The 13,158-nt window shown below is 43.2% G+C and overlaps 1 protein-coding gene across 1 annotated transcript; it reads right to left on the bottom strand.

Annotated features, from left to right (window-relative positions):
* Window positions 1–570: 570 nt before the first annotated feature.
* LOC136633458 (nicotinamide N-methyltransferase-like) lies at window positions 571–12,421 on the bottom strand. The gene is made up of 3 exons (XM_066609211.1): window positions 12,219–12,421; window positions 10,177–10,384; window positions 571–9,523 (listed from the first exon to the last, which is right to left on the bottom strand). Exons 1-3 carry the CDS (start codon window positions 12,367–12,369, stop codon window positions 9,100–9,102), a joined length of 783 nt encoding a protein of 260 aa, XP_066465308.1. The 5' UTR covers window positions 12,370–12,421; the 3' UTR covers window positions 571–9,099.
* Window positions 12,422–13,158: the final 737 nt, after the last annotated feature.

The following is a 13,158-nucleotide window of genomic DNA, read 5'->3' as shown; positions in this document are numbered from 1 at the left end:
CTCTGCCAGCACCCCTGCATTCTTTTTCAGGGAAGGGCTTTACATATACGCACTTTCCTGAAAAAGAAAGATTTTAGTGTAAAAATATATATATATATACTTACCTCTCCGCCGCTGCCGTGACCCCCGCGGGGATGAAGAACACATTTGCCGCACGCGGCAGATGTTTCCTTCATGCCCGCTAGTTAAAAGAATTCCCTGCTGCTACATCTGCCACATCTGTCATTCATTCCCGGAAGCCACCCCTACTGTAGTCAAAGCATCTGGAAGGTGAGTTATACTCGGTTTCAGTCAGAGAGAATTCAGACTCAGCACTATGTCCTTTTTTTCCAAAGCCAATACCAAACAGGATTATGGGCTCATGTACCCAGCAGACCCTTGTGCATGGAGCTTATACAGCATTGCACAGAGGCCATATGGCTTCATAGTACGGAGCTCTACAGCCTCAATGTGCTGCCATATGGGCTTGTGGGGGGTCATAAACCGACCGTTGAGCTGATGCTGTCTGCTTCCGAATTGGTCTTTAGAGGTGAGTACTCAGATGACACAAATGGACAGCCACATGCAAAATGGGATTGCCATGAGTGAAGTAAGTGTTTATTCAGAGTTACAGAAGATATAGGAAAGGTTTGCTGACGTATTGATTTGATTACTGCGCATGCCCCAGGCATGCCCAAGGCTACATAACATCTGCAGATTTTAATTAACAATACACATCTTTCAAAGACGTCTCCTACATGAACAATACATCAATGTCCGGTGACAACTGTATCAAAACAAAATGTTCTTGGACGCTTCTTACTAGAAGGGAGTGAGCTTTCTCAAGGAAAGAAGACATGGGAGAGAGAAAGCTGATAAGACATATGGGAACATGTTCAGGGTCATTATAATTGGGATCTAACATCTTTCTAGGTAAAAGTTGAAATTAATACAGATACATGTATTAAAGCAAAGAAGCAAAGAGATACAAAATGGAGTCGCTGTAGTCTATTATTAAAGCGTCGGCCCTTACACGTATAAGCTTAAACCTTTAGCAGAAGAAGACGCAAATTATAAACACATAAGTATTCTGTGAAATACACTTATCAATTTAAAGGCATAAACCTGAATTAACCCCTCATATTCCCCCATTTTGGACATGGAGTCAAGACAAGTATGACTCCTAGTCCATAAACACGTGATTCATATCGGCGAAGAGAAAGCTTTTCAGTACATTTAGAAATACATGAAATTATAACCTTAATTGCTCTATAAATGCATAATAAAATCATCACAACTTGTAATATACTTTGTAGAATCCCCATAAACCAACCTCCTAGACCAGAAAACCAATTGGCAGGGTTCAAAGAACTAAATGTGTTACCCCACCAGCTATCTCTGGTTTCTGAGTTTTCATTTGTCCATGCAAACAGTTCTTTTGACGGAACAGGAACAGCCAAGAAAGGAAAACCAGTGGCACCAGGTGTGTGTACAAGTCCAACAGTACTTGGTGGTGTCTAACAAGGTGGTTCTGGGCATTGTCCCTTTGCACCCTCTCACAAGGGCGAAGCATGGAGTGAGGAGTCCAAAAAGTCCATCAATAAACAAAATGTCCTTCATTTTTCCTTCTCATGGGGGGGGGGGGGCAAAGGTAGGGCGTGAAAAGTCCATTAGTCCCAAAACAAACAATTCCTTCAACCTTTACCAAAGTAGGTGCGATTAGCAGGACTCGATAGGGCCCCTCGAGTCCGGGCTCTAGGGTTTCCGGACACGCCTCTTTACGACCACCCAGTTTCCAGGTAGTAGGGAATGAGATCCCTCTAGGTTGTCTGGGCCTGGAATGGGAGAAAAAGACTAGATTCTGGGTTACCATTAGTTGGTCACACAGGTGCTTTACATATCCGGCTACTATGTCATAGCCCTGCTGTAGGACCTGTGGATGATACAGCCCCAATCTTGGCATAGAGCCAAACAACACTTCTTTTAACTTAAGCGTACCATTTAGTCTTTTAACTTTGCCTAAACTCTGCAGGTGTGAAGTGTGTACCTTTGTTTGAGTCAATCACTTCCGATTGCCCCATCTCTGCAGGTTACCTCATTCATCAGCTCCTGTGCGATTACCTGCTTATTTACTTTGGTAACAGGGTAGGTCTCCGACCTGGAAAGACATCAACAACAACAAGCACATATTCATACTTCCCAACAAGTGGGAGCTGAGTGTAGTCAATTTGCAATCCCTGAAATGGGTAGAGTGGTCTAGGCAAGTGTTATGTGGCAAATTTACTTCTGCCCTGTTGCTTACGGCAAAGATCATGCAAAATTGGACAAGTGATGATGCAGCAGCTACAGAAAACCCAGGAGCCACCCGTGCTTGTTCAAGGGTCGACATCATTGCTGCTTTGAACGGGGTGCTGGATGAGGCAAGCATCGCCACCATGCTGAAGGAGGTGCTAGAAGGCCTGGAGTACCTGCATAAGAACGGCCAGATCCTCAGGGATGTTAAGGCTGGGAACATCCTCCTGGGTGAAGACGGCTCCGTGCAGATTGCAGATTTCGGCGTCAGCGCGTTTCTAGCCACAGGAGGCAACATCATCAGGAATAAAGTCAGAAAGACCCTTGTGGGCACGCCATGCCGGACGGCACCGGAGGCGACGGAGCAGGCCAGAGGACACGACCTCAAGGCGGACTTCTGGACCCCCGGTAGGTGTGTCTTTCCGTGCATTCGCTGGGCCATCATGGGGCACAGGGACCGTGGTGGGCAAGTTCTGTTGACTGTTCGCCATTCACTGTCCCATTTCTGCTGCTCCCATATTTAGTCCATTTGTCTTTTTCTTCCTTGCTGGCTTGTAACTGTAAAGTCTTTAGCATATCAAAGTCCAAAGTTTGTATCAAAGTCCAAGTTCATATCAAAGTCCAAAGTTATTGTTAAATTCTTCTTTTCTTCTTTTCTTCCATGGCTTAAGGGCCGCTGCCTTTGCTGTGTGGTCTGTGATGGCGTTGCCTCTTGTTTCTCTGCTGTAGAAATTGGTGTGAGCTTTCCACTTTGTCACCGCTGCACCATTCTTAATTGGATGTCCTGCTGAGGTAACAAGCTGTCTGGCCTTCCATGTTAGGCCGTAGTCATGAGCTATGCCAAATGCATACCGGGAGTCAGTGTAAATGTTTGCCGTCTTACCTTCTACCACTCCACACGCCTCAGTGAGGGCCTGTAACTCCGCTTCCTGTCCTGGGACATGCGGAGGCATTCTGCTTTTACGACATCTTGTTGCGTGACCACTGCATATCCAGTGTGGAGTCGTCAATCACCCCTGGTACCATCTACAAAAACAACTCAGAATATGCATTATTAACAAGGGCTTTCAGTTAACATAAAGAAGAGATAGTGTCTGCAATTGCATCTTCCTGGACATGTGCCAGGGGGTACTGACGGACCAAGGGGGCTAAGATCTTGTTCCTCTGCGTACGTAAGAGTGAGGACGGGGAGGTGTCGCTTGGTCTGCTGCCATCCGACATAAGGTCGGGTGACTTTCAGACCCGGGGTGTATACGAGCCTCACCGGACGGGTGAAGTTTGATACAACCTCCCAAGGGTCCCATCACGTCAGTTCCCAATATGCTTTCAGGACCTTCCAGCACAAGGAAGCGCGTGAGGTATCGTGACCCTTTAAACATTACCTCAAGCGGTTCAGTTTCTGCCAGCTGAATTGGCACTTCTGAAACCCCTTGCACCGATTACCGCTAGACAATCAGGCTGGTATTCTATTTCAAATAGATCATAACCTTGTTGTAAGAAGGAAAAGAAAAAAATTTAAAAATAGCTGACCTGCAATACCTAGATCACCTATATCTTCTCTCCCCCCCCCCCCCCCTTTTGAACTAGGGTACTTAATTGGAAGGGTAACCGAGTTCAAGGTAGTAGCAACAGTGAGAAGAATGACAAGAGCACATTGTAGCTGGATTTGATGGGCCAGAAATAAGTGCTTGGGTTGCACTTGCGTGTATATGCTCCGGGTGTCATGGGGGGGGGTGAGGACCACTAGGGGGGGGGGTTGGTTCAATACCAACTCCGAAGATTTGTTAACCATTGCCTGTACTGCTGCCACCGCACAAACACATGAGGGAGCTCCTCGAGCCACTGGATACAGCTTAGTAGCATCCAGGTGGCCGTGGTTGTCCCCTGTGCTTTTGTGTCAATACTGTCACCTGGCCAGAAAATTCAGTACAGAAAAGAATAAATGATCAGTGGTGAGAGAGGAAAGAATGATTAAAAGGCAATTATAGAGTAGTTGTATAAGAGCAAAAACAAAGTGGACCCATGGGTGGCAGTATGAAAACAAGGCCCAGAAAGGTGCGGAGTTTGGCAGCAGGTGTAAGTACAGGTATGGCCGTCCACACGTTTCTTCTATAGAGCATTCTCAGAAACAGTATAATTGTGACTTGTTGGCAGGCTTCCAAATTATCAGCACACAGTGCCTACATCACACATTAACTCTCATCTGTTCATGCAGTCAAGTCTCATCCAAATATTAGTAAGAGTTCACACAGGACGTAACGCGTATGATGCAACTGTCCTCATCTTGCAAACAAATGCATTCAATCACTCCCACCCCTCCCTGGAATCAGTCAAACTTTAACTGTCTGTAATACTAGAGAAGTATACCAGATTCCACAACAACCACTTTGTAAAACTAATATTTTCCCATGAAAGGAACACACATTTAGCAATTATGCACACGTCCGACCAGTTACAGAACTGACATTTACACAAAGAACAACAAAAACAGTAAGATTCACTGGATTCATTACGGGTTCTGTTCTGTTCAAGCAAGCAGGGCTACTTGTCCAGTGTTCTCCGCTCTAATCTTTGGCCTTGAGAAGCACACATTCCTTCTCTGTAAATCTCACTATACCCCCCTTTCGGAGACAAGGGGGGGCGACTTGCAGCTGCGGCTTTTCACAAGAAGCACACATTAACCCTCTATCTCTCTTATATTCTTCCATTTTCAAAACCATACAATTCACACAATACATTCAACGTCTGTCTTTCTTCTATGACTTTGAATTTTATCTCTCTCTCTGGAACAGAACAATAACTAAGATTTTTGGAAAACAGCCAGAATATCCAGACTCCAAACCACACCAATCATTAGCAGCAACAAGAGAAAACTAATATTTCTCTGCACAGACTATCAAACCCAGACGGCAGAGGAATAGTTAAACACATAAAAGAAAGTACAAAGAAGACTAAATGTATAGATTACATAACATGAAGACATACAGACAATATTGGTTATTTGACACATAATTATCCACAGATTCTGCATGAACTTGCTTTATGTCCCAAAGGAACACAAACTATAAAAAAATACCCTTTTTCTGATAATTACCGTATCTACACGTGCCTTACTCCATTTATCTAACATACGTTACCCAACTTTGGCTTATCTCTGAATCTTTTTAAGACTTGTTGGTCTCAGATTCCCAAAATTCTAACTTGCTTTTCTCAACAACTTGCTAGATCCTCTCCTCACGGCTAACTTGCTTTGTCTGTCCTTTGTTATTTCTCTAGCTGTTTCCATATAGGCATACTCCTTGCCTTGAACGTTTCTACTATTTTACATGAATTTTTGAGACAGGATTTGTAGCCCCAGTGTCTATAAGGAAGGGCACTTCCTCACTTCATATGGAAGCAGGCTCAAAAGTCTGAGTGCCTCTATCCTCTGTTTCCACGGTAGGGATACTGGGGCGGGATCGCCGGGGCTTATGAAAGCAATCCCTGGCCAGGTGGCCTACCTTGCCGTAATTATAACACTTGCGTGTTCCTCTATGGAGTCTGTCCCGGAGCTGAACCTTCCCCTCCTGGTTGCTATAGTATTTAACCGCCACTGCGGGGCGCTCCTCATCCATAGCAAACCCTACTGCCTTTTTATACAAGTCTCTGGGCTTGGCTTGTCGCCAGTCGGGGGTACATGCTTTTATTTTATCTGCCAATGATGGGCCAATGCCTTGCATGAACGCTTCACACATCATTGGGTAGTACACTTCATCTGCACAGAGGGTGAGACCCATGTCTCTAGCCTTTGTTTCTATTCTGCCAAAATAGCATTCAACGGTTTCATTCTTTTCCCGTTTACACATAGTTAAAGCTGTTTGTTTTTGTAAAGGGTTTTGTTGTCCGCACCTGGGACAATCCCAATAAGGTTTTTCTCTTTGGGGCTCTTGTGGCGGATTTACAGCGGTACAACTCTGATACTCAGGAAGAATTCCAGAGCTGTTTGCGGTTGGTAAGATCGGGTGCATTCTGGCTGGATCAGGCACCGGGGGTGGATGCACAAGTATGCCCTCATTCCTCGGCTCACAATCCCACCGTTCTACGTTTACCTTTCTACTATATTTGATTATGGCCTTTATTCCTTTATCTAGACCGACGTCTTTGATAGCTTTCATGTGTTTTGTTCCGTACTGCCGCCAGAACTCATAGTTAAAAGTTCCTGCTCTTTTAAGCCCTATCAGCTTGTAGACTTTACGGGCTTGCCAATAAATGTCCTCCCCCTCTCTCTCCCTAATTATCTCAATAGGGATCAAGAAAGTCTTAGACTGTCCGGACCCCATACTAATAATTGGACTTGCCGTTTTTGATTTACCACAATCACAGAGTAGTGAGGATGTACAAAACGTCCTCTGGGTAAATCTGGCGGTCGCAATGACCTTTTAGTCCCTTCTGCCAGGTACGCGGCTGGCAGGACACGAATGTTCACTATGGACTTGATGTCCTCTGTTTCTACCTCAGTCCTTCGGGTAGATCAGGACAGTCCCTTCTGCCAGGTACGCGGCTGGCAGGACACGTATGTTCACTTATTAGTAGACCTTTTTATGGAGAGAGGAGACCACGGCTCGCCTCTATACGCGGCTTTTGTAATCTTATAACAAATTACAGCTAGGAAAATGAGTGCGGCAGTTAAAGTACAACAAAAAGCTATCAGTTCAATGCTTGCAGCAGACAGCATGGCAATATACACATGTGGGTTCTTCCGTCTAGCACGGTTACCAAGAACACCGTAAATAACAGGCAGAAGCATCCTATAAACATGCAGCAACAAACCGTTCTGTCGACACGTGACTTTGAAGACAGGGGAACTCAGATCTAGGGCGGTAAGTCAAGGGCTTACCTTACACCGCTGTTTTGTAGATCTGGGGTCCCGTGGCCTCTGGTCCAGCTGGTCGGCAGGCAGGGTTGTCAGATATCGGCTGCAGGTAAGGAGTTAAATTCTGGCCCTCGTTGGTCACCAAGTAATGTGGGGGGTCATAAACCGACCGTTGAGCTGATGCTGTCTGCTTCCGAATTGGTCTTTAGAGGTGAGTACTCAGATGACACAAATGGACAGCCACATGCAAGATGGGATTGCCATGAGTGAAGTAAGTGTTTATTCAGAGTTACAGAAGATATAGGAAAGGTTTGCTGACGTATTGATTTGATTACTGCGCATGCCCCAGGCATGCCCAAGGCTACATAACATCTGCAGATTTTAATTAACAATACACATCTTTCAAAGACGTCTCCTACATGAACAATACATCAATGTCCGGTGACAACTGTATCAAAACAAAATGTTCTTGGACGCTTCTTACTAGAAGGGAGTGAGCTTTCTCAAGGAAAGAAGACATGGGAGAGAGAAAGCTGATAAGACATATGGGAACATGTTCAGGGTCATTATAATTGGGATCTAACATCTTTCTAGGTAAAAGTTGAAATTAATACAGATACATGTATTAAAGCAAAGAAGCAAAGAGATACAAAATGGAGTCGCTGTAGTCTATTATTAAAGCGTCGGCCCTTACACGTATAAGCTTAAACCTTTAGCAGAAGAAGACGCAAATTATAAACACATAAGTATTCTGTGAAATACACTTATCAATTTAAAGGCATAAACCTGAATTAGCCCCTCACAGGTTCCTTGGGGTACCAGATGTTAGGAGATATGCTTCTCTGCATACAGTACATGTTAAGTGTAGCATACCATGATTTTCATAGCAAATTCAACAAAGCAACCTTTTGTATGCTGTTATATGAAGACAGAGGCCTACAACCATATAGCAGAGCAGAGTCTTTATACACCTCTTTGTTGGAAAAGTTATGATTTTATATAAAATATAATAAGTGATTGAGCCCTGAGGATGAGCAAAGGTTCACGATGAATGGGGTCATAAATTTTTTTATATGCATTTTCATTTCTTGAGTTTCAGACATATGAGGATTTTATGGCTCATACATCAAGATTCAGAATCATGTAGTAAGAAGTAGGCAAGACATCCTGATCTCCTCAAGGAAAATACACAGTTCAAAGCTAAATATTTACCTTTATTACCATATTGATGTAATGCAGATGATCATATGAGATCTCAGGGCTATTCTCAGTCCAAAAAAAGTTTCCAAACACAAAGTTTTAATAACATCAAACTAACCAATTGTTTAAAGGGTACCTTTTACCTGCCTAAAGCACCACAAACTAACTTACGGGGCTGTTAGGGCAGGTGACAGAGATTTTCATCCGCATCACAGACTCCGGTGGCAGGTACCTCAGAATGCACAAAGAGGCCAAGTAAAAAAAGTACATCACCCCCCAGCTCCCTTTACCTGCAAAGGGAATCCGTGACCACAATTATGCTGCTCTGTCATAGAGCAGCATCAATAGTCACACACGCTGATTCCGGCAGTATGTCTGTAATTTGTGAATATCCTATAGCTTAATTATAGCAGCATGCTACCACCACTATAAAACAGTATAGAAGTGTATTCATGATATGCAGGCTTCTCCCACTGCAGATTGATAGCTTTCTCCCTATGCGCAGTAAAAGGGAGAAGGCTGTCAATCAGTTGCTGGAGGGTGGGGGAGCTTACATTTCATGAATACATTGGACTCTTACTATACGGGCATCATGCTGCAATGATGAAACTATAAGTTTAAATTAAACTATTGCAGACACCTATAGGCACATTAATAGAATTGTCTATGAATTCTGCAGGTGAGTTCGATCATACAGGAAGCCCCGGTTTGATTATTAAATTCTAGTTGAAAGATTTCCATATCGACTACTAACTGGCAGACTTAAATTTAGGTTTCTACTTCTCCTTGTGAGCAACAATGAATATGTTGCCCTTAGTGTCACAAAGGTCACTCACAACCTTTGACTCCATAACCTTACAGCAATCAATAACAAAGCCTTCTCCAACTAGAGCTTTCCTGGCAAAATCCTCATCATATCTGAGAATATGGATCTTGTCCTTGCCAACTGTGAAATATGTTGCATTTAAAGTCCCAATTAATATGATATGTCCCCCAGGATTCAGCAGCCTTAAGAACTTCCCAAGACATCTCCTGAAATCATCATGGTCTTTGCTGATAACATCTAGAAGCCAAGCGCTGATAATACAGTCGGCTGGTGGGAGGTCCAGCGGTTCTATTATATTTTCTTTCTCGAAGTCACATTTCATAACATGTTGAACTGCTGATCTCATTTTTTCTTCTTTGTCCTGTAACTGCTCTCTGAAAGAAATGGGAAAAATGAGGAAAGTAATTATCCCACTGACATCACTATGGGCATTACAGCTCAGCAGTTACCACTATATATCAGTAATCTGTAGATTGTTGGCTCCCAGTGTGGGTAGAAAGACTTGAAGTCAACCAAGACCGGAGTACAAAGTGTCAGGCTTATATTTCTAACTATAGACTAGCATTACAAATGTATTGGGCCTATTCTGTCCAGTATATTTATTAATGCCCTGGTAGAAGGGCTGCACAGTAAAACAGCAATATTTGCAGATGAAACAAAACTATGTGAAGTAATTAACAGAAGAGAGGACAGTGTACAATTGCAAATGGATCTGGATGAATTGGGAGTTTGGGCAGAAAAGTGGCAAATGGGGTTTAACACTGCTAAGTGTAAGGTTATACATATGGGCAGGAAAAAAGGCCACCAGCGCAGACTAAATGGGAAACCACTGGGCAAAACTGACATGACAAAGGACGTGGAGACTTTAATTAACAGTAAACTTAACTGCAGCAACAAATGTCAGGTAGCTGCTGCCAAGTCAAATAGCCTCATGGGTGCATTAAAAGAGATATAGGAGCACATTTGTACTGCAGCAATGATGACAATGACAGCGGGTTTTCTCCTAATAGTTGATCCATTATTTCACCTCTTTCCCTCTGTGTCTACATGAAGCTGTGTGGCATGGCCCCAATGAAATGCTCCTGTCCGTGTGTCCAGCCATCTTTTCAGCTCCAGGATGCATCGGTCAGTGGCCTTCAGCACTATAATGTGTTTGAAAAACTCACAGGCCGCGTACAAATGATGAATCATGGGACCAACGCTGAGGTCAATCAAGATCTCTCCTCTAATGAGACCTGTAAGAATAAATGGCAAATATTGAAGCATCTATAGTCATATGTTAAACCCTCATATATAGCTAGCTCCACGTATATGTGGGACTACAGAGTCACTGTGGTCTCCCCTTATGCCTTAACTTATTTCATTCACCCACTTTACTATACACTAAATAGCACAAGTGATGCTTTTTGTGTTTTTTTATGTATATTCATTAACATTACGTAAATATGCTTTCCTTTAATTTCTACCAAACAAAACATGAATAGTCAACTGTACCATCAGCAAAGGTTGGGATTTTCAGACCATGGAGGGAATTACCTATTCGATGGAATCCTTGCTAGAGACAATGGGAACCTTACAATGGCAGGAAAGCATATGTTTATCAGGCACCTTGCTGCTCTCATCAGGAGAGCTTTAAACTATAACAATATGAGAAGGGAAATGAAAGGCCAGGAAACAATATACAGCTAATGAATACAACTGTGTACCTTGCTATTAAAAGTGGAAAGGAAAAATAAATGGTAAAAATTCAAAAGGAAAGCAGAGGAGCAAGAGACCCCGATCACAAACTAACATGTTTTTATACAAATGCACAGAGCATGGGAAACAAACAAGAATTAAAGCTTCTAACACAAGAGAAGAGAAATATAATGTCATTGACATCACGGAAACTTGGTGGCATGATACACATGATTATTCCAAGGCTTTAAGGATACTACTTATTTATAAGACACAGACCTAATAAGAATGGAGGAGGTGTTGCATTTTATGTTATGAAAGCCTATATCTCCACACAGATCTTAGCTTCAGAGAAAAGCCGTTCTGTAGATGGTGTTTGGGTAGGAATACATGGCAGGAACAACAGAAAGTGCCATTGTAAACATTTTCTTTAGGGCTCCTGGACAAGCAGAAGATATGGATGAGCTGTTTCTACATCAGATGGCCACGTTCTCAAAAAAGTAGGACTAAGGCCCATTTAGACGGGATGAATGTCTGGCATACTCGCTCTCATGCTGCTCACTGTCGCTGGCTCACAGCAGGGTAGCGGGATATTTCTTTCCTCGGGCACCCCTGTTCCTCTCCATTGACTTAACATAGTGGCCATTCAGTAGTGAATGGCTGCTATTTACACTGAACGATGATCATTCAGCTCATCGTCCATCCTTTTTGCTGCATAAATTATGGATGATCATCATTTAGTGTATATAGCAGCCGCTCAGTATTGAATGTCCGCTATGTTAAGTCAATGGAGAGGGGCGAAGGAGTGCGAGGAGTGAAATATCCTACAGCCTCTCTGTCAACCTGTTGGCCTTTCTGTCAGAGAGCCTGTGATACTAGCTTCCGTGCAATAGCACGGGAGCGAGTGTAAGCGGGGAACGAGTATTGGTCATCGTCCCGCAGCATAATTGTGGTCACGGATTCCCTTTACAGGTAAAGGGAGCTGGGTGATGTACTTTTTTTACTTGGCCTCTCTGCGTATCCTGAGGTACCTGCCCCCGGACTCTGTGATGTCTGTCACATTCCCTAAGATTCGTTACATCTAAATAGGCCTCCAGTGATCATGGGAGATTTTAATTATCCAGACATTTGTTGAAAATCTCTTACAGCCAAAACGATTAGGTTCAACAAATTCATTAATCTCTCTTGCTGACAACTCTCTCTTCCAAGAGGTAGACGAGCTCTGCTCCTAACCCTACTGTATGTTACTTTAGGCACAGAGTGATATTGATAATAAGATACAGTTGTGTTGTAGGGATGAATATAGCTCCATAATAAAAGTATGAAAAAGTAAAGTAAATAAACGGACTAGGAAAAATATATAATAATAGTTAAACATAGAAAGATACATACCAGCTGTGAACGCTTTTGTAAGATTTTCAATGGGGAATTTCAAGGTCTCCTCTGCAAAGACCATTTCAGGTTTATCTGAAAAGTATATCTCCAGATATTGTCTGGAATCAAAGCCATCTACATGATAGAGCTTACAGGCAGAGGACTCCATTGTCTAACCTTCACAGTCTGATAGGTAAGGACTACATATAATAAGAAAGACGTCAGGCAGCAGGTTTGGTGCGGTTGTATTTTATGCATTCATGAGAATACACAGATAGTAATGCCTCCTCAACACACAAGATGGCGACGTTTCGACTCTAAAGCATGAGTCTTTGTCAAGCTAGTTACACGTTAACACAACCTATGCTCTTATACGCCCCTTCACCAATCACATAATAATCATTAAAAAGATAAAGTGGAACAGGTGTGTTTCTTACCTCAGAGCTGGATTCCCATGGTGAACTTCACAGCCCATAGAATACATAGCTGGCGCACGCCATTGCAGTCATGTGTGTAACCCGGAAGTGCCTAACCTCAGATTGCTGGGAGAGCCCATGACAGGTCATCCTCCGTTGCCACAATAACCAGTAATCATTAATCATTCCCCCTGAGGATAGAGCAGAGCACAGCTGCGAGTTCTCGCGATAGCTGTGTCCCAGCTCCGTGCTTGCTATGAGTCACGCTCCACTCTGCACATAAGCAAAGTCCATCACTATGGTAACCGAAGCCTCTGCCTTCCTATGGAGTGTTAGATCTGCTTGAATGGTATGACGTGTTCTCAAAGCACCAGATCTGGTCATCACAGGGTCCTAGTGCCGACATATCTATCCTTCTTATTACTAATGTGCACATTACTTCCATAAACAATCCAACCACGATGGAGGAATATAAATCATATAATAAGGGCGTGTGAGATATTCCCCATAAGTAGTTATATCACCACGTTCATAGTTCACTT

The sequence above is a fragment of the Eleutherodactylus coqui genome, chromosome 6 (genome assembly GCF_035609145.1).
Source record: "Eleutherodactylus coqui strain aEleCoq1 chromosome 6, aEleCoq1.hap1, whole genome shotgun sequence".
Lineage (NCBI taxonomy): Eukaryota > Metazoa > Chordata > Amphibia > Anura > Eleutherodactylidae > Eleutherodactylus > Eleutherodactylus coqui.
The sequence above is the reverse complement of the archived record's forward strand: the minus strand, read 5'-3'. Positions and strand labels throughout refer to the sequence as shown.

Bases quoted from the DNA above. Each gene is read 5' to 3' on its own strand.
- LOC136633458 (XM_066609211.1), bottom strand. From the start codon at position 12,369: ATGGAGTCCTCTGCCTGTAAGCTCTATCATGTAGATGGCTTTGATTCC. The intron at 10,385-12,218 runs GTATGTATCTTT...TTATTCTTACAG, and splicing joins TACAAAAGCGTTCACAGCTG to GTCTCATTAGAGGAGAGATC. The intron at 9,524-10,176 runs GTGAAATAATGG...CATTTCTTTCAG, and splicing joins GTAGACACAGAGGGAAAGAG to AGAGCAGTTACAGGACAAAG.